At 53.5% G+C, this 19,556-nt stretch overlaps 1 protein-coding gene across 7 annotated transcripts in view; it reads left to right on the plus strand.

Moving 5' to 3' along the window:
- LOC149123225 (enhancer of mRNA-decapping protein 3-like) overlaps window positions 1–19,556 on the plus strand; it is a 28,375-nt gene continuing 8,819 nt past the window's right edge. The window contains exons 1-4 of one of the 7 annotated variants that reach the window (XM_089310884.1): window positions 587–747; window positions 13,210–13,391; window positions 17,170–17,486; window positions 18,436–19,537. In XM_089310884.1, coding sequence (XP_089167010.1) covers window positions 13,228–13,391; window positions 17,170–17,486; window positions 18,436–18,533 — 579 coding nt within the window. In that variant the 5' untranslated portion in view covers window positions 587–747; window positions 13,210–13,227 and the 3' untranslated portion in view covers window positions 18,534–19,537. Of the gene's footprint in view, window positions 775–932; window positions 1,089–13,209; window positions 13,392–17,169; window positions 17,487–17,632; window positions 19,538–19,556 lie in introns of those variants that run through there. The other 6 variants (XM_089310885.1, XM_089310883.1, XM_089310881.1 and 3 more) reach the window with 6 other exon arrangements.

Raw genomic sequence — 19,556 nt, forward strand, 5'->3', positions numbered from 1 at the left:
ACTCTCCCAGTGGCCGCAACGGCCAGAGCTGTGCTGATCTGAAGCCAGGAGCCAGGAGCTTCTCCCACGTGGGTGCAGGGGCCCAAGCACTTGGGCCATCTTCCACTGCTTTCCCAGGCGCATTAGCAGGAAGCTGGATCGGAAGTGGAGCATCCGGGACCCGAACCAGCGCCCATAGGGGATGCCGGCACTGGAGGCGGCGGCGGCGGCTTCACCCGCCACGCCACAGCCCCGGCCCCCAGACTGGCGGATTCTAACCCCGCACAGGCGCCGCAGCGGATCCACCGCGGCGGGACTACACCGTTTCCTGCCAGGTCAGGGCAGTTGGCTACGACCTAGCAAGGACCCAACAGGACCCCAGCAAAGTCCTCGCTGGCGCTGGGCCCCCGTGGGCCTGGGCCGTGGAGTCGGAGTTCAGGCGCACGATTCCAGCCAAGACTCTTTCCCGCGTACGTGGGCGGGAGGGGTGTAGATGGCTGGCTGCCCACGCCGAGTTTTCGGAGAGCCACGCCCTCCCAATCTCTCAAATTTCCCGGGCGCCACGCCCCCTCGGCTCCCGGCGCGCCCGCTCCGAGCCGTCGCGCCGGAAGTGACCTCACGACGGCGGCGTGGAGACGCGAGGGCGCTTCCGGCGGCGGCGGCGGCCGTGGGGGTGGGTGTGGAGAAGCCCCCGCGGCGGGTCCTTTCCGAGCTGAGTTGCCCGCTTGGCGTGCTGCGCGGAGGAGGCCGAGCCCGGACGGCGCGGAGGTGGGAGCGAGGGGCGGCGGCTGCCGTGTGGGTGCTCGTGGGACGGCGCTTCCGGGGCTGCGCGCCGTGGAGACCTTGCGTGCGGTGGCGCGAGCCGGGGGCGGCCCCGGGTTTGGGTGGGCTGGGAGGCGTGAGGCGTGAGCGGCCTGGGCTCGCTCCGCGCCTCGGTGTGTCCTCTGGCTCGGGGGGAGGCGGGGAGCAGCGCGAGCGTGCTCGTGACCGTCGACCCGCGGTGACCTCGCGGGTGGAAGTGTGTGGGTGCGTGGGAGGCGTGGCGCTCGCCGGCCTGGCCTGTGTGTCCGCCCCGGGTTCCGCGGCGCCGAGCCCTCGCGCGGCCGCAGGTGAGGAACGCCCCGGCCGCAGGGAGTCTGCTGTTTGCCAAAGCCGGTGTTCATCCCCCCGGGACAGCGGCGCCTTTCGCCTGGGAACTTCGTGTGTGTTTTTTTTTTTCAATTGAGGGACACAGGATTCTCGTTGGCTGGTTTCTCTGGATGGAGTGGACATTTCCTTTGGGTTACCCTTGCTGGAGGGGTGGGGGGGCTGGGGGCGAGGAACGAGAAGTGTCCGACACTGTGGCCGGATGCGTTTTACGTCTTCACTCCGGACATTTTTCGTTTCATTAAAAAAAAAAAAAAAAAAAGCTGGTTGCAGCTCTCCGGTCGGACTCGGCGCCAGTGTGCCAGCACCTGTGGTTTCAAAAGCGTTGCGCTAACATGCCCGAGGTTTCTTGTGTTGCCGAGGTTCTGTGTCTCAGAGCGGGTGCCGCAACCCTGGGGACGGCGTGTCGGTTTCTCGAGGGGTTTGTTGAGCGCTTTCTGATGACCCGGTGGGCAGCCGGGGGCGATTGGCCAGACCGTGGCGGACCTGGGCGCACCTCCGCCTGCAGAGGCCTGCTGGGTGGGCCCCGCGCGGAGTGGGGTCCGGGGTCGGAGCTGGGACGCCGAGTGCGGCCTGAGCTCTGCCTGGAAGCGCTGCTTTTCAGGCCGTGCCTCTGCGAAGTGCAGAGGGAGCCGGCATTTGGTGGAGGCCCGACTGCCCAGCGCTGGTAAGGGGGGGCCTCTGCCGACGCGAGTCCTCGCGTGGGCCCCGCGCAGTGCACGGCCCCTCGGTGATGGGGTGGGGCGCGGCCACGCGTTCCCTTCGGGGAAGACGTGATTCCTGATGCAGCCTCTGTGGTTCATGTACTTCTGTCTAGGTTTTCTGTTGCTTCTTGAGTTAGTTCGGGTCATTTTTATCATTCTGGGAATTTGCCCGTTCCCTGTTTTTCCTTTTTCTTTTTGAACTTCTGTCCATTCCAGTTTTCATACAGAATTGTATCCTGAAGCACCGGTCATCAGACTTCTAGTTTTTTATTTTTTAAGAGATTTATTTATCTGAAAGGCAGAGTGACAGAGAGAGGGAGAGACAGATTTCCATGAGCTGGCTCACTTCGCAGAAGGCTGCACGGCCAGGTGAGCCAGGAGCCTGGAACTCGGGCGGCGTCTCCCATGTGGGTGCAGGGCCAGGGGCTTGGCCGTCTGCTGTTTCCCAGGCGCATTGGTAGGGAGCGCGATCAGAAGCGGAGCAGCGGGACGGGAGGCGGTGCTCCCTGGTAGGGGTGCCGCTGTGCCAGACATGAGCCCCCATGAAGGTTTTCTGTGAAGAGCTGGAGGTAGGCCTTGTGGGTGTGTGCTTTCTGTCTTTACGGCTAAGCTCTCCTTGTAGTGCAGAAACCCCCATAGATGATGGGCAATTGAGTGTGGTTGTATTCCAGAAAAGCTTTATTGGTAGCGGGCCAGATTAACTGATTCTTAGCCATTCATAAAATAACAAATTGTAGAGTCAAGCTTTTTGGTACCTAATTATCACATAGTCAGGTTTATGAAAAAGCAGTGTGGGGGCTGCGCTGTGACAGCGCAGTAGGTAATCCTCTGCCTGTGGCATCGGCATCCTATGTATATGGGCGCCGGATCTAGTCCCGGCTGCTCCTCTTCCTATCCAGCTCTCTGCTGTGGCCTGGGAAAGCAGAAGATGGCCCAAGTGCTTGGGCCCCTGCACCCACGTGGGAGACCCAGGAGAAGCTCCTGGCTTCGGATCAGCTTAGCTCCGGCCATTGTGGCTGTCTGGGGAGTGAAGCAGCGGAAGGAAGACCTGTCTCTTCCTCTCACTGTCTGTAACTCTACCTCTCAAATCTTAAACAAAATCGAAGGAAGAAAGGAAGGAAGGACGGAGGGAGGGAGGGAGGGGGGGGAGGGGAGGGGAGGGGAGGGGGGAGGGGTGGAGGGGGAGGAGGTGGGGAGGAGGTGGGGAGGTGTGGAAGTTGATGCCCTGGCTTGACTACCACTCTGTTCCAGTCTGAAGACTGGGACTTCACTTCCGAGGTGTTCTAGAGGGGATTCATGCATTTTTGTTGCTGTGTTTGATTTTTTGAAATGTTTTTAATTTATTTGCGAGGTAGTTCAGGCTGAGAGGTAGAGACAGAAAGGTCTTCCATCCGCTGGTTCACTCCTCAGATGGCTGCAACAGCCGGAGTTGGGCCGATCCGAAGCCAGGAGCTTCTTTTGGGTCTCCCACGTGGGTGCAGGGGCCCAAGCACTTGGTCTGTCTTCCACTGCTTTCCCAGGCCTTAGCAGGGAGCTGGATCAGAAGAGGAGCAGCCGGGACTGGAACTGACACCCATGTGGAATGCCAGTGTTGCAGGCAGAGGATTAACCCACTGCGCTGCAGGGCTGGTGCCGCTGTGTTTGATTATTATTATTAATTTTTTTGACAGGCAGAGTGGACAGTGAGAGAGAGAGAGAGAAAGGTCTTCCTTTGCCGTTGGTTCACCCTCCAGTGGCCGCCATGGCCGGCACACCGCGCTGGTCTGATGGCAGGAGCCAGGTACTTATCCTGGTCTCCCATGGGGTGCAGGGCCCAAGCACTTGGGCCATCCTCCACTGCACTCCCTGGCCACAGCAGAGAGCTGGCCTGGAAGAGGGGCAACCGGAACAGAATCCAGCGCCCCGACCGGGACTAGAACCTGGTGTGCCGGCGCCGCAAGGCCCTTAGCCTAGTGAGCCGCAGCACCGGCCGCTGTGTTTGATTGTTTACAGGCTTGGTCCCATGTGTGAGCAGTAGTAGTCTCGTTGCTGAAAGGAGATATGTGAACGGAAATGCGGTGTGTGATACGCGATGTGGACTTCCTCCTGAGGCCTTTTTTTTTTTTTTAAGCAATTTTTTTTAAAGATTTATTTTATTTTATTTGAAAGACAGAGTTACAGAGAGAGTTAGAGACAGAGAAGTCTTCCATCCACTGGTTCACTTCCCAGATGGCTGCAACGGCTGGAGCTGGGCTGATCTGAAGCCAGGAGCCAGGAGCTTCTTCCAGGTCTCCCACGTGGGTGCAGGGGCCCAAGGACTTGGGCCATCTTCTACTGCTTTCCCAGGCCATAGCAGAGAGCAGGATTGGAAGAGGAGCAGCCGGGGCTTGAATCGGTGCCCATATGGGATGCCGACGCTTTAGGCCAGGGCTTTAACCTGCTGCGCCACAGCGCCGGCTCCCCTCCTGTAGTCTTAGAGGTGAGTCCTGTCCTGTGGTTGAGGTCGTTGGGACTCAGATCATTCACCAGGTCACACTGCTTAAGGACGTCCAAAAGTGAACCAGTGCTGGGATGTTTGACCTCGCAACTCTGCTTTTTTTCTACTGTTGCCTATGGAACATGGAAGGTGGGGATTTAGTACTAGAATTGTGCTAGATGCTTTCTTTTCTTTTTCTTTTTTTTCAAAGATTTATTTATTTATTTATTTGAAAGTCAGTTAGAGAGAGGAGAGGCAGAGAGCGGGAGAGAGAGGTCTTCCATCCACTGGTTCAGTCCCCGATTGGCTGCAACGGCTGGATCTGGGGCTGATCCAAAGCCAGGAGCCAGGAACTTCTTCTGGGTCTCCCACACGGGTGCAGGGGCCCAAGGACTTGGGCCATCTTCCACTGCCTTCCCAGGCCATAGAGAGCTGGGTTGGAAGTGGAGCAGCCGGGTCTCGAACTGATGCCCATGTGGGATGCCAGCACTGCAGACAGCGGCTTTACCCGCAATGCCACAGCGCTGACCCCATCTTTTTTTTTTTTTTTTTTTTTTTTTAAAGATTTATTTATTTGAAAGGCAGAGTGACGGAGAGGGAGAGACAAATCTTCTATCGACTGGTTCACTCCTAAATGGCTGGCCACAGTGACAAGGGCTGAGCCTGTCTCCATGTGGGTGGCAGTACTTGGGCCACCTTCTGTTGCCTTTTTTTTTTTTTTTTTTTTTGGACAGGCAGAGTGGACAGTGAGAGAGAGAGAGAGACAGAGAGAAAGGCCTTCCTTTTTGCCATTGGTTCACCCTCCAATGGCCGCCTCGGCCGGTGCATCACACTGATCTGAAGCCAGCACCTGGGCCATCCTCCGCTGCACTCCCGGGCCACAGCAGAGAGCTGGCCTGGAAGAGGGGCAACCGGGACAGAATCCGGCGCCCTGACTGGGACTAGAACCCGGGGTGCCAGCGCCGCAAGGCGGAGGTTTAGCCTGTTGAGCCGTGGCGCTGGCTAATGAAAGACTTCTTTATAAAATAAACCTCCTTGAAAAGTTCTTTTTTCACCTACTTGAAAGGAAGAGCAAGAGCTTGATCTTCCATCCACTGACCCACTCCCCAGATGCCTGCAGCAGCCAGTCCTGGGTGAGGCTGGAGCACGGGCACCTGCAGCTCCCACCTGGGACCCCGCAGAGGTGGCAGAGACCCAAGTACTTGAGCCAGCAGAGCCGGCATCTGCTGGCTCCTAGGGTGCATTAATAGGAGCTGGATTGGGAGCGGAGCAGCCGGGGTTCAGACTGGTGCTCTGATACAGGGTGCAGCTTAACAAACACCCACAGTGCTAGCCCCACCGAGTCACGCATTCATGGTCACACTTTATAGAGGGGAGTGTCTGAGAAAAGGAAAGGCAGTTAAACATTCAGTGGTTACTTTGAAAATTTTTATTTATTTGAGAGAGCGAGCTCCCATCCTCTGATTCACCTCCTGGTTGCCTGCAACTGGGAACCAAGTTCAGGTCTCCCATGTGGGTAATAGGGCAGGAACCCAATGGCTGAGCCATCACCACTGATCACAGGGTCTGCATTGGTGCAAGTTGGAATTTGGAGCAAAGCCAGGCACTGAACCCATGAATTCCCACATGGTATGCGGATGTCCCAACGCAGTGTCTTTTTTTTTTTTTTTACAGGCAGAGTGGACAGTGAGAGAGAGAGAGACAGAGAGAAAGATCTTCCTATGCCATTGGTTCACCCTCCAATGGCCGCCACGGGCAGTGCACCGCGGCCGGCGCACCACGTTGATGGGAAGGCAGGAGCCAGGTGCTTCTCCTGGTCTCCCATGGGGCGCAGGGCCCAAGCACTTGGGCCATCCTCCACTGCACTCCCTGGCCACAGCAGAGAGCTGGCCTGGAAGAGGGGCAACCGGAACAGAATCCGGCGCCCCGTCCGGGACTAGAACCCGGTGTGCTGGCACCGCTAGGCGGAGGATTAGCTTATTGAGCCATGGCGCTGGCCCCAACGCAGTGTCTTAACCACTACGCCAAATGCCTGTCTCTGGTAGTTCTTTTAAAGCATTTTTTTCTATTATTGAAATAAATGGGAAAATATATACTTGTCAACTAGCACTCACATTTTCAAAGTGTTAAAATTTCTACTCAGTTTTTATTAGCCTAATATAAACTTGACTGCATAACATCAGTGTTACTGGTCCTGGAGGCGGATTTGGTGCGTTTTTTCCTCAGCTCATTATAGAAATAAAAAACTGGAAACAGTTTACAAAGAAGCAGAAACTATTTTTTTGTTCATTCAGTTCCTAAATGATACACGTTGGAGGTGGTTGTTTTGCCTATAGGCTAAGCTTCCATCTGGGACACTCACATCCCGTATTAGAGTGCTAGGTTCAGTGCCTGGCTCTGCTTCCAATTCCAGCTTCTGCTAAGGGGCACCTGGGAGCCGGCAGGTGAGGGCTCAAATGTTTGTGCCACCCACATAGCAGAACTGGAGTTGGTTCCCAGCTCCTGGCCGGCCCAGCCCTGGCTGTTGTGGGCATTGTACCAGCAAATGGGAGCTCTGCCTGTCTCTCTCGCTCCCTTTCTTGTCTCTGATCTCTGAAATAAAATGAAAACAAGATGTTGAATGGAGAAGTATAAGTCCCCCCCCCCCTTTTTTTGTATGACTGGTGAATTTCTGGTGTTTTAAAATGCTTGTTACTACAGGTTTTTATTCTACAGCTATCTAAATTAAGTATCAGAGAAGGCTTATGATGGGGTATTAATGACAGCAAAGGAAACTTGTGCTTCTGTGACATGAAATAGACAAAGGCTGACAGGAAAGGGACATGAGCCTGAAGTGTGTGTGCTCTGTGCTCTTCGGCAGCATTGTGAAAGCTGCGTTGTATTGGAGACTTTTTTGCTGTCTTTTTTTTTTTAAGCTTTTATTTATTTATTTGAGAGGCAGAGTTAGGGAGGGTGAGAGGGAGAGACAAAGAGAAAGGTCTCCCATCCGCTGGTTCACTCCCCAAATGGTCGCAACCGCTAGGACTGTGCTGATCGGAAGCCAGGAGCCAGGAGCTTCCTCCAGGTCTCCCACGTGGGTGCAGGGGCCCAAGGACTTGGGCCGTCTTCTGCTGCTTTCCCAGGCCATAGCAGAGAGCGGGATGTCAAGAGGAGCAGCCAGGACTTGAACTGGCGCCCATATGGGAGGGCTTAGCCTACTATGCCACAGCACTGGCCCCAGCTTGCTCTCTTCAATATTTACACGTCCGTGGATAATTGTTGCCCCGGGCGGTGGGCATGTGGGGGTTCCGTGTGTGTGTGTGTGTGTGTGTGTGTGTGTGTGAAGTCTTCTCTACTGTAAGGATCCTGTGGCTGAGCCTGCTGCGGCACTGCTGCCTTTGTTTCCTGTTTCTCGACCCGGCTCGTGGCACCGGCGCGGGAGAGCACTAGAGGAGGGCTTGGCGCCGACTCACCCTGGGCTGGGCTTGCTCGTGCTTTGCTTCTTACGGGACAGACGCTTTACTATATGAACGTTCTTTTTATCGAATCTTCATGCGCTTTTTTTTTTTTTTTTTTTTTTTTTTTGCTCTTTTTGCTTCTTTTAGACTTAACATTTTATGTAGGCATATGTCTGAAATTTGTATTTGAAAACAGCTTGAGGGCCGGCTCCGCGGCTCACTAGGTTAATCCTCCGCCTGCAGCGCTGGCATCCCATATGGACACCGGATTCTGTCCTGGTTGCCCCTCTTCCAGGCCAGCTCTCTGCTGTGGCCAGGGAGTGCAGTGGAGGATGGCCCAAGTGCTTGGGCCCTGCACCCCATGGGAGACCAGGAGAGGCACCTGGCTCCTGGCTTCCGATCAGCACAGCACCGACCGTAGTGGCCATTTGGGGGGTGAACCAATGGAAGGAAGACCTTTCTCTCTGTGTCTCTCTCACTGTCTACAACTCTACCTGTCAAAAAAAAAAAGAAAAAAAGAAAAAAAAACGCTTGAAAAGTATTTTATTTCTTTTTTGCAGGAGTCACGGAAAGCAGCGGTGTTTCCTTTGTGCTCAGCGTGTATGTTAGGTTTATTTCAACTTCTATTTCCTGACTTCCGTGATTCCAGAGGTGTTGATTTCATTTCTTGTATAGGATTTCACGCGGAGGATGCTTTAAAAGTGCTGTATTTTTAGAACCATTTTCAAGAAGAGCCAAGGCATTTAGGTATAAATAGATACTACAGACTTTGAGTGGCTAACTTCTGTCACATTTGCTGTGTCTAGCTTCACTCATTGATTAAATCCCTGAATTGAGTTCCTCTTATATTCTGGGTGCTCTTACTGGCTGAACAAGACAGATAAGGTCCTTTGCCCTCTTCTGGTAGTGTGCCGCACACTGTGAACCGACAAGTTGAGGAGAGGTGTTGGAGGGCGGTGCTGAGCAGCCAGGGAAGGTGTCTTTGAGGCGGTAAGGAGCTTCCAGTCCCCGAGCGGAGGAGAGGAGAACGTTCTGGAGATACCTGGTTCGTAGTTCTCGAAGAGCAGCTCCAGTGGGTTTGAGAGCAAGGCAGGGGCCGTCATGCCTGGAGAATAGTTAGGGTGGGGGAAGTGTCATGATTTCTGTAACGTGAAATGTGATAGGTCAGACATCTTTGTTTTCCATTTTCTTGATTCGACTATTCGGCAGACTTTGCCTTTCTGTATATTTTAGAATCAGCTTTCCAGTTTATTTTGGTTCACAGTTTGTATTGATGCATACGTCATTCTGGGAGAGTTGGCAGCACCTCACTGAATCCTTTCGTCTGAAGGTGGAATGCGTCTCTCCGCCTAGGTAGACGCCTCCTGCTTCCCAGCAGTCCTTGCTCGCTTTCCTCGTAGAGTTCCCGCAGCTCATCAGACTTATTCCCAGGCATTCTGTGTTTCTAAAACCCTGTTGTGTTCTCAGTTCCCGGTGTTGTCTGTTGCTGTTATATGGAGTCCAGCTGGTTTTTCTGCATCGAGCTTGTGTTGTGGTCTTGCGAGCTCATTCTTGGAGTGAGACTTGTTTCTCAGCGTTCTTGGGTATTCCATAATCATGTCATTGCAGATGTGGACCGTTCGCCTTCTCCTTTCCAGTGCTGAGGCTTTTTGTGTCGTGTTGTATTGCACTGGTTGGGATCTGCAGTGATGTTAAATGGAAGCACACGTGGTCAGAGAGCAGATGCTTGCTTGGAGGGAACGCGTTCAGTATTTCACCATAAAGTATGATGTTAGCTGTCATTGCTTTGTAGACACTAGCCTCCATGCCCTCCACATATCATAGATGGGTGTTGGATTTTACACTGCCTGCATTTGGTGACCACATATGATTTCCTCATGTATTTTGTTAATGTAATGATGGAAAACATTGATTATTTGTTCACTTTTAAAGATTTATTTGAGAGGTAGTTACAGAGAGAGGCCTTCTGTCTACTGTTTCACTCCCCAGGTGGCCACAATGGCTGGAGCTGTGCTGATCTGAAGCCAAAAGTTCCTCCAGGTCTCCCACATGGGTGCTGGGGCCCAACTACTTGGGCCATCTTCTACTGCTTTCCCAGGCCGCAGCAGAGAGCTGGATCGGAAGTGGAGCAGCTGGGACATGAACTGGCACCCATATGGGATGCTGACACTGCAGGCAGAGACTTAGCCCATTACGCCACAGCGCCAGCCCCGATTCTTTTAAATTAAGCTTTATTTTGAGATACTGATAGAACCATATGCAGTTATAAGAAGTAATACACAGGGTCCGGCGCCATGGCTCATTTGGTTAATCCTCCGCCTGCGGTGCCGGCATCCCATATGGGCGCCGATTCTAGTACCAGCTGCTCCTCTTCCAGTCCAGCTCTCTGCTGTGGCCCGGGAAGGCAGTGGAGGATGGCCCAAGTGCTTGGGCCCTGCACCCCACGGGAGACCAGGAGGAAGTGCCTGGCTCCTGGCTTCGGATCGGTGCAGTGCCAGCCTAGTAGCCAATTGGGGGATGAACCAGCGGAAGGAAGACCTTTCTCTCTGTCTCTCTCTCTGTCAATAACTCTGTCTAATAAATAATAATAAAAGTAATACACAGAGGTCCCATATATTCTGCCGTTTCCCCCACTGGGCACTTCCTGCAAGGCTGTCACAGGGTCACTGCTGGTGTGTTGACATTGGTGTGGTCCAGCTGCAGGACACTTCCTTACCACAGGGCCCCTCCCCTTGCCCTCCTCAGCAGCATCAGCTTACCCCTCCTTGATCCTGGAACCACGCATGTGTTCTCCATTATTTTTTTCTCAAAGACGTATTTATTTGAAAGGCAGAGCAACCTAAAGAGAGTGAGACCGAGAAAGAGCTCTCCCATCCCCTGGTTCACTCCTCATGGCTGTCACCACTGGGCCAGGCTGAAGTCAGATTATAGCTCCATCCAGGTCTCTCACGTGGGCAGCAGGGGCCTGACTACGTGGGCCGTCACCCTGCTGTCTTCCCAGGCACAGTAGCAGGAAGCTGGATTGGAAGCAGAGCGGTGGGGACTCAGAGCCGGCACTGTGATACAGGATGTTGATGTCTCAGGCACCGGCCTAACCTGCACGCCACAAGACTGGCCCCCTGCTCTCCATCTCACAGCTTTGTCTTTTCTAAAGTGTTGCATGAATGGAATCTTGTAGCATGTAACTTCTGGAGGGGTCGGCGCTTTCCACCTGCCCCCACTACATGGATATACAGCAGATTATTGATTGACCAGTCAAAGATTGTCTGGGTTGTTTGCAGTTTGCTGCTGGTGCAAGTAAACCTGATACTAGCACTTGTGTATGGTACGGGTTTTTGTGTGAGCATCTGTCTTCCTTTCTCTGGGTGCATGACCCATGAGTGTAGTTGCTGGGTTGTCGCTCCCCCTCTTCGTGGAGGAACGACACAGGACCCTGCGCTGTTCTTTCGTCTGCTCGGCCCTCCCCGGGTTTGCTGCTGGTTCTTCCCGGGTTGGCTACCGACCCTTCCACCTCCGTGGAAGGGCGGTTCCCCCTGCCGCTTTTCCCCACTTCCACGGGGGAGCGGCACACCGCCGGCCGGCTCTCTCGGGGGCTGCACAGGTGTTCCCCTTAGATGTTCCTGGTGCATGTTGTCTCTCTCCTCCTTTATAGTCCTCTTCCACCAATCCCAACTCTGCTACCCACACGCCGAGTACGCTGCTCTCCTCCAATCAGGAGCAGGTCCTACAGTTTATTGGTTGAACTGGAGGCAGCTGTGTAGAAGCTGTTTCTCCCTTCTCATCGCCATATTGTGGGAGAGCAGATGCATAGAATAAGTCTTAATTCCAGTAACAGTCTAGTCCGAGTTGCTCCAAGTTGCTCCCCACACTGGGTCACACAAGAGCTGTGGGTTTGGATTTTTTGTGAGTCACCAAATTGTCTTCCAGAATGGCTGCACCATTTACCGTTCCCATTAGGAACTTAGGCCTGACAGTTTTTCTGTGTCCTTGGCTAGCACTTGGTGTTACCACTGTTATTGATTTATTTTGAAGGGCTGGGAGAGAGACAGCTTCCATCTGCTGGTTCACTTTCCAAGTGCAGTCGACAGCCGAGGCGGGGCCAGGCTGGGGCCAGGCACTGGGAACTCATTCAGCCTTCAGCATGAGCAGTAGGGACCCGTGTACCTAGGGCACCAGCAGGGTTTGCATCAGCAGGAAGCTGGAATCAGACGCAGAGTCAGAACGTGAACCCAGGCGCTCTAATATGGGATGTGGGTAGACAAACAGTGTTATTATTTTTTTAAGATTTTATTTATTTGAGAGGTAGAGTTACAGACAGTGAGAGCGAGAGACAGAGAGAAAAGTCTTCCATCCATTGGTTTATTCTCCAAATGGCTGCAACGGCCGGAGCTGCGCTGATCTGAAGCCTGGAGCAAGGTGCTTCTGCCTGGTCCCCCACGAGGGTGCAGGGGCCCAAGCACTTGGGCCGTCTTCCACTGCCTTCTCAGGCCACAGCAGAGAGCTGGATTAGAAGAGGAGCAGCTGGAACTAGAACCGGCGCCCATATGGGATGCTGGCACAACAGGCGGAAGATTAACCTGCGCCATGGCACCAGACCAATATATATATATATATATATATATATATATATTTTTTTTTTTTTTTAAGATTTTATTTATTTGAAAGAGTTAGAGAGAGAGAGAGAGAGGTCTTCCATCCACTGTTTCACTCCCTAGATGGCCGCAGTGGCCACATCTGCACCATTCTGAAGCCAGGAGCCAGAAGCTTCTTTGAGGTCTCCCACGCAGGTGCAGGGGCCCAAGGACTTGGGCCATCTTCCATTGCTTTCCCAGGCCATAGCAGAGAGCTGATTCGGAAGAGGAGCGGCCAGGACTAGAACCGGCACCCACATGGAATGCCTGCGCTGCAGGAAGAGGATTAACCTAGTGCGCCACGGTGCTGGCCCCATAACCTTGCTTATTGATATGTGTGCTCTTGGGGCTTGTGCTGTGTTGTAGTGGGTAAAGCCGCTGTTTGCAGTGCTGGCATCCCATACGGGCACCGGTTCAAGTCCCGGCTGTTCCACTTCCAATCCAGCTCTCTGCTGTGGCCTGGGAAAGCAATAGAAGATGGCCCAAGTGCTTGGGCCCCTGCACCCGTATGGGAGACCCAGAAGAAGCTCTTGGCTCCTGGCTTCGGATCTGTTGCGGCCATTTGGAGAGTGAACCAGCAGGTGGAAGATCTCTCTCTGCCTCTGCCTCTGCCTCTCTGTAACTCTGCCTTTCAAATAAATAAATAAATAAATAAAGTCTGTCTTTAAAAAAAGCCCGCATGCTCCTGCTGGAAGCAGTTGTACCGGTTGTTTTTGTGCTCTATCACCTCAGTTAAGGATGTGACAGAGTGTGTATAGTTAAGCAGTGTTTGACACAGAGCCTGCCGTCGTATCTACTGTCTGAATTTAATGGAAAATCCGTCCCTCGGTGCACTGAATCGTTGCCTCTCTTCACAGTGCCCTGGCATCGGCAGCATGGCTACTGACTGGCTGGGCAGCATCGTGTCCATCAGCTGTGGCGAGAGCCTGGGTGTCTACCAGGGCAGAGTGTCCGCCGTGGATCAGGTCAGCCAGACGATTTCTCTCACGCGGCCTTTCCACAACGGGGTGAAGTGTCTTGTGCCCGAAGTCACCTTCAGGTGAGTGTCCCGACAGGTCTCCCCCGCCTGGCCTGGTGCTCTGTTGAGTGGGAGGGGGTCTGGCTGCCAGAACCCCCTTCCCAGGGCCTTGTCAGGCGGGAGCGCCTGCGGTCTTGGGTCTTGACCTCAGCTGCCATCTGGTTCAGCTGCGACTCTGGCTTTCAGCTAACGATTAGGGGTTTGCGGAACTTTACTTAACTGTCAGTGTGCAGTAGTATTTAAATGGGTCAAATTCAGAGCAACTTTTTTTTTTCGTTTATGGATTCTCAATTTTGTATTTGGGATCTTTTTTAGCTTTCTCCCCGTGTACATGTGCCTCTGTGTGTAGGTTTGTGTCATGGTGCATCCCCAGTGCGTATTGTAACCTTGGCTGAAGCCCCCAGGGATGAGCAGGGCCTTTTCTCAGTATTTGCTGGTGAATCTCGACTGGACTTGTGCCTTCACTCGCCTGTGTTCACCGGTTTGGTGCAGGCAGGTCCTGTTTTTTTTTGTTTTTTTGTTTTTTTTTTAAAGATTTTATTTATTTATTTGAGAGGTAGAGTTACAGACAGAAGGAGAAACAGAGAGGTCTTCTTCCGTTGGTTCACTCCCCAGATGGCTGCAACAGCCGGAGCTGCACTGATCCAAAGCCAGGAGCCAGGTGCTCCTCCCTGGTCTCCCATGCAGGTGCAGGGTCCCAAGCACTTAGGCCACCCTCCACTGCCTTCCCAGGCCACAGCCGAGAGCTGGACTAGAAGAGGAGCAACCGGGACTAGAACCGGCACCCATATAGGATGCCGGTGCCGCAGGCGGAGGATTAGCCTACTGCACATGGGGTCTGCCCCAGATCCTGTTCTTACGTACCTGAAAAGGAGAGGGAGGCTGTGGGGTAGGAGCTTTCTTGATTTGCTGAGCACTCCCCTTCCCCACACCTGCCACACATAACCTCTCCTGTGGGTACACCCACTCCCACTGTGTGCAGGGCTGACCTTACATGGCTCTGCGTCTTCAGCTCTGGCCTTTCTCCTGGCTCCTTTCTCCTGCATTCTCATTCCCGGGCTGCTCCCATGGTAACACTCTCTTTGCCCTGACCTGGCTTTGGCTGTCAGGTTTTGCCTGTCTATCCCCTTCCCTTTTTACCCACAGTCCTTTGCAGAGCAGAGCAGTCTGCCTTCGCTCTCCAGCGCCTCCTGCCCTTGGCAGCTGCTAGCTGACTTTATCATCTTAGGGAGTAGCTGCTGTCAGGGTTGCAGCGCCCTAACCGCCCGCTTTAGTCTCGGTTCTAATCCTGTCTGAACGTACTTTTCCTTTTTAAAAAGGAGAGATAGATTCAAGTATGAAAGGCAGACATTTAGATGGATCTCCCACCTGCTGGCTCATTAATCTAAATGCTCTCAATAGCTGGGGCTGTGTTGGGTGGAAGCCAAGACCAGGAACTCAGTCTGGGTCTCCCACATGAGCGGCAAGGACCTGCGTACATGAGCCATCACCTGCTGTCCCCTAAGGTGCACGTAAGCAGGAAGCTGGAATGGAGAATGGAGACGGCGCTCCAGTATGGCACCGCTGCATCACAAACAGTGTCTTTTTTTTTAAAAAAAGATTTGTTTTATTTGAAAGAGTTACACGGAGAGAGGAGAGGCAGAGAAAGAGAGGTCTTCCATCCATTGGTTCACTATCCAATTGGCCACAATGGCTGGAGGTGCGCCGATCCGAAGCCAGGAGCCAGGAGCTTCTTCAGGGTCTCCCACGTGGGTGCAGGGGCCCAAAGACTTGGGCCAAGTTCCACTACTTTCCCAGGCCATAGGAGAGAGCTGGATTGGAAGTGGAGCAGCTGGGTCTTGAACTGGCGCCCATATGGGATGCTGGTTCTTCAGGCCAGGGCGTTAACCTGCTGCGCCACAGTGCCAGCTCCAGCAGGCAGTGTCTTAAGCACTGTGCCAAGCGCCTGCCTCCTTAACTCTGAAGCACCCTCTCTGCAGTCTGTGCCATCACGTTGGGTTTTCTTTCCCTGTATTCTTTGTGTTCCTCTGTTCCTTTACTCAGAGGCTTTTTATTTAAAGGTTCTTTTTCTTCTTCTTTTTTTTTTTTTTTTAAAGATTTATTTACTCATTTGAAACTCAGAGCACTCATCTGTTGGTCACTTCCCAGGTGGCCACAATGATCAGTGCTGGGCCAGGCTGGAGCCAGGCGCTCCATACGAGTCTCCATGTGGGTAGCAGGGGCTCAGGCGCTTGGGCCATCCTCTGCTGCTTTCCCAGGTGCACTAGCAGAGAGCTGGATTGGAGCTGGGACGTGAACTAGCACCCACATGGGAGGCTAGCGCTGTGGGCGGTGGCTTTACCCACTATGCCATAACACCAGCCCCAGACCACCTGTTAAGATTGGTGACTTCCTGTTCCGTCGTGGGTTCCTTCCTCTGTCTGTGTTCCTGGACAGTCTTGTGGGTGCCTCCTTGTGCGTCAGCAAGGGCTCAGCACAACCCCTGTCGGAGCTCGAGACGCTCTGTCCCTGGTCACTTCCACCTGGAAATACGCAGGGTAGCTGGACTTCAGTTTTCTGAGCTGAACTCATCATGCTTAACTGTAGATTTCTCCTTCCAAAGGTCTGCCTTTCACCCAAGTTAGAATTTCGGAGTCATAGTAGACTCGTCCTCTTTAATCCTCACGTTTAGGTGGTTGCTGAATCCTGTGAAAATGCCGCGTTGCCCGTTCTCCCGTCTCCTTGTCGCTCACCTGGTTCATCTCCTCTTTCTTGCTTGGTCTCCTTAGTGCCTCTGCCTCTAGTTTCTCTGTCTCACTATAGCCAGTGGGAGGAGAAACCCAGCGAGATCCTGTCTGGTCCCTGGTTGTCCCTGCAGCCTCATTCCTGAGAGCCATGCGTCCTCCCTTTGAGTGACACGGTCACGGTCACAGTTCCTCCCATGGCCATGTTTGCAGTCTCTGCCTGAGAAACCTTTCTCCCCCGTTGTCTGCTTGGCCAGCTCCATCCCCTCACCCCCGCCCAGACTGAGCTCACGTGTTGCCTCCACCTCCCCAGCTGACTTCAGTGTTTTACTTCTGGTTCTGTGGTCCCTGAGCACACTCTGCCATAGCCCGTTCTGCTTTTGATTGATGTGTTGAGTCTTCTCCCCTGACCCGACTGTGAGCAAGCGCCTTGTGGGTGCACAGTGGTTTTCATCTCAGTAGCCTGTTCCTAGCCCAGGGCTCACCACGTAGCCGTGAGTGCTCTCTGTATGCCTGTTGGTGAGCAAGGGAATGAATGTTACTGGGACAAGCCAGTGCCCCTCCCTCTCTCTCTCTCTCTCTTTTTTTTTTTTTAAGATTTATTTATTTAAAGGCAGATTTACAGAGAGGCCAAGGCAGAGACAGAAATCTTCCATCCACTGGTTCACTCCCCAAATGGCTACAACAAATGGCTGGAGCTGGGCTGATCCGAAGCCAGGAGCTTCTTCAGGTCTCCCACGCAGGAGCAGGGGCCCAAGCACTTGGGCTATCTTCTATTGCTTTCCCAGGCCACAGCAGAGAGCTGGATCAGAAGAGGAGCAGCCAGGACTCGAAACGGCGCCCATATGGGATGCTGGCACTGCAGGTGGCAGCTTTACCCGCTGTGCCACAGTGCCGGCTCTGCCAGTGTCTCTTGAGAGACCAGTGCCGTGCCGGCTGAGTGTTCCTAGCTGAGCCCTGTCTCCTCTCCTAGTGCGTCAGAACCCGCTGCACAGCAGTCCTGACCAGTGGGGCCTTTTCTTTTGTTTCTTACCACGAGTAGAATTCTGAGACTTGGATCCTCTTGTTTATTTCAGGGCAGGTGACATTACAGAATTAAAAATTCTGGAGATACCAGGTCTTGGAGAGAGCCAGAATTCTGGAGACCTTCATCAGCCAGAATTAGGTCCCTCTGGTGTGGGGTACCAAGTGGGCATCAACCAGAACGGCACAGGCAAGCTGGTCAAGAAGCCGACCTCTTCCAGCAGTGCCCCCCAGACCATCCCCAGAAGGACAGACATGAGGAGCCAGGACGCCACTGTCTCGCCCCAGCAGCACTGCTCCAGGAGCTACGTGGACAGGCACGTGGAATCCCTGAGCCAGTCCAAGAGTTTCCGGCGCCGGCACAACTCCTGTAAGTAGGGCCGAGTTGCTCTTTCTCCTTAATCAGACGCTCTAGGGCTCTGCTCTCCCTGCTGCTTGCTGACAGGGCCTTTATTGTTCTGATGGAAAGGGAGCTGGCAGAGCCTCACAGAACACAGCGTGGTTCTCTCACTGCAGATGTTACGGGGAAGGAAATAAGCTGTTCAAGACAAGCGCGAGCTTCCCGGCCCTGCCCCCGCGTCACCTCCCTCCTCGGGAGCTGTCAGATGTGCCCAGAGTCCACCGAGACTCGGCCATGGTGGGCCAGGTCTGAGCTGAAGTGCACGCGGGCTGTTGAGATTCTGGAGTGGATTGGCTGGGTCCTCAGAGGAGAGGAGGCGCCTGGCCCCACATCTCTGTGATCCCTTGTCTGACACACTGACAGTTTAAAATGTCCTGGGCCAGGCATTTGGCCCATCACTGAAGACGCTGCTTGGGACATCTGCATCCCATGTCCCAGTGCTTGGGTGTGACCCCCAGCTCTGTTCCTGATTCAGCTTCCCACTGATTGCACCTTGGGAGGCAGCAGGTGATGTCTCAACTACTTGTGTCTTTACATTTATGTGGGAGACTTGGATTAAAAAAAAATTGTTTGAAAGGCAGAGGGGGCCGGCATTGTGGCATAACGGGTTAAACTGCTACTTGAAACTCCAGCATCCCATAAGGGTGGAGTTGGAGTCCTGGCTGCTCCACTTCTGACCCAGCTCCCTGCGAATGTGCTGGGAGGGAGTGGAGGACGGCCCGAGTGCTTTGGCCCCTCCACCATGTGAAGACCCAGATGATGCACCTGGTTACTCGTTTCAGCCTGGTTCAGCCCCAGTGGTTGTGGCCATTCGGGGAGTGAACCAGTGGATGGAAGGTTTCTGTCTCTGCTGCTTCTCTTCTGTAACTATGCCTTTCAAGTAAATAAAATAAATCCTTTTTTTTTTTTTTTTTGACAGGTAGAGTTACAGACAGTGAGAGAGAGAGAGACAGAGAGAAAGGTCTTCCTTCCGTTGGTTCATCTGCCAAATGGCTGCTACAGCCAGAACTGCACTGATCCGAAGCCAGGAGCCAGGTGCTTCTTCCCGGTCTTCCATGCGCATGCAGGGCCCAAGCACTTGGGCCATCCTCCACTGTACTCCCGGGCCACAGCAGAGAGCTGGACTGGAAGAGGAGCAGCTGGGACTAGAACCGGCGCCCATATTGGATGTTGGCGCCACAAGCGGAGGATTAACCAAGTGAGCCACAGCGCTGGCCAATAAAATAAATCTTAAAAAAATGAAAGCCAGAGAGAGAGAGGGAGAGACCAGTCTTTTATTTGCTGGGTCACTCCCCAAATGGCCACAACAGCCAGGTCTGGGCCAGGATAATCCCAGAAGCCAAGAATTCCATCCAGGTCTTAACACATACCTGGAAGGGGCCCAAGCATGTGAGCCATCTGCTTCTGCCTTCCCAAGTACATTAGCAGGGAGCTGGAGCAGAAGCAGAACAACTGGTATTTGTACCAGCTCTCTGATAGGGGATGGTGGCATTACAAGCAGGAACATAGCAACAGTGCCACCCCCAGAGACCTGAGTTGAGTTCCTGTCTCTCACTTTTAGCCTGGCCCAGCCCAGGTTATTGTGAACATTTGGGGAATGAACCAGTAAATGGGTGATCTGTTTATCTTTCTCTCTCTGCCTTTTAAATAAATAAATAAATATTTTTTTTAAAAAGAGACCAGTGGGGCTGGCGCTGTGGCATAGTGGGTAAAGCCAACGTCTGCAGGGCCAGCATCCCATATGGGCGCCTGTTCATGTCCCGGCTGCTCCACTTCTCATCCAGCTCTCTGCTGTGGCCTGGGAAAGTAGTAAAAGACGGCCCAAGTCCTTGGGCCCCTGCACCTGCGAGGGAGACCCGGAAGAAGCTCCTGGCTCCTGGCTTCGGATTGACGCAGCTCCGGCCGTTGTGATCAATTGGGGGATGACCCAGCAGATGGGAAACCTCTCTCTCACTCTCTCTGCCTCTCCTGTCTTCATACAACTCTGCCTTTCAAGTAAATAAATAAATAAATATTAAAAAGGGGAGGGGGAGGGTGACC

The sequence above is a fragment of the Oryctolagus cuniculus genome, chromosome 12 (assembly GCF_051225735.1).
Source record: "Oryctolagus cuniculus isolate XC-2025 breed Fujian yellow rabbit chromosome 12, ASM5122573v1, whole genome shotgun sequence".
NCBI classification, from domain to species: Eukaryota; Metazoa; Chordata; class Mammalia; order Lagomorpha; family Leporidae; genus Oryctolagus; species Oryctolagus cuniculus.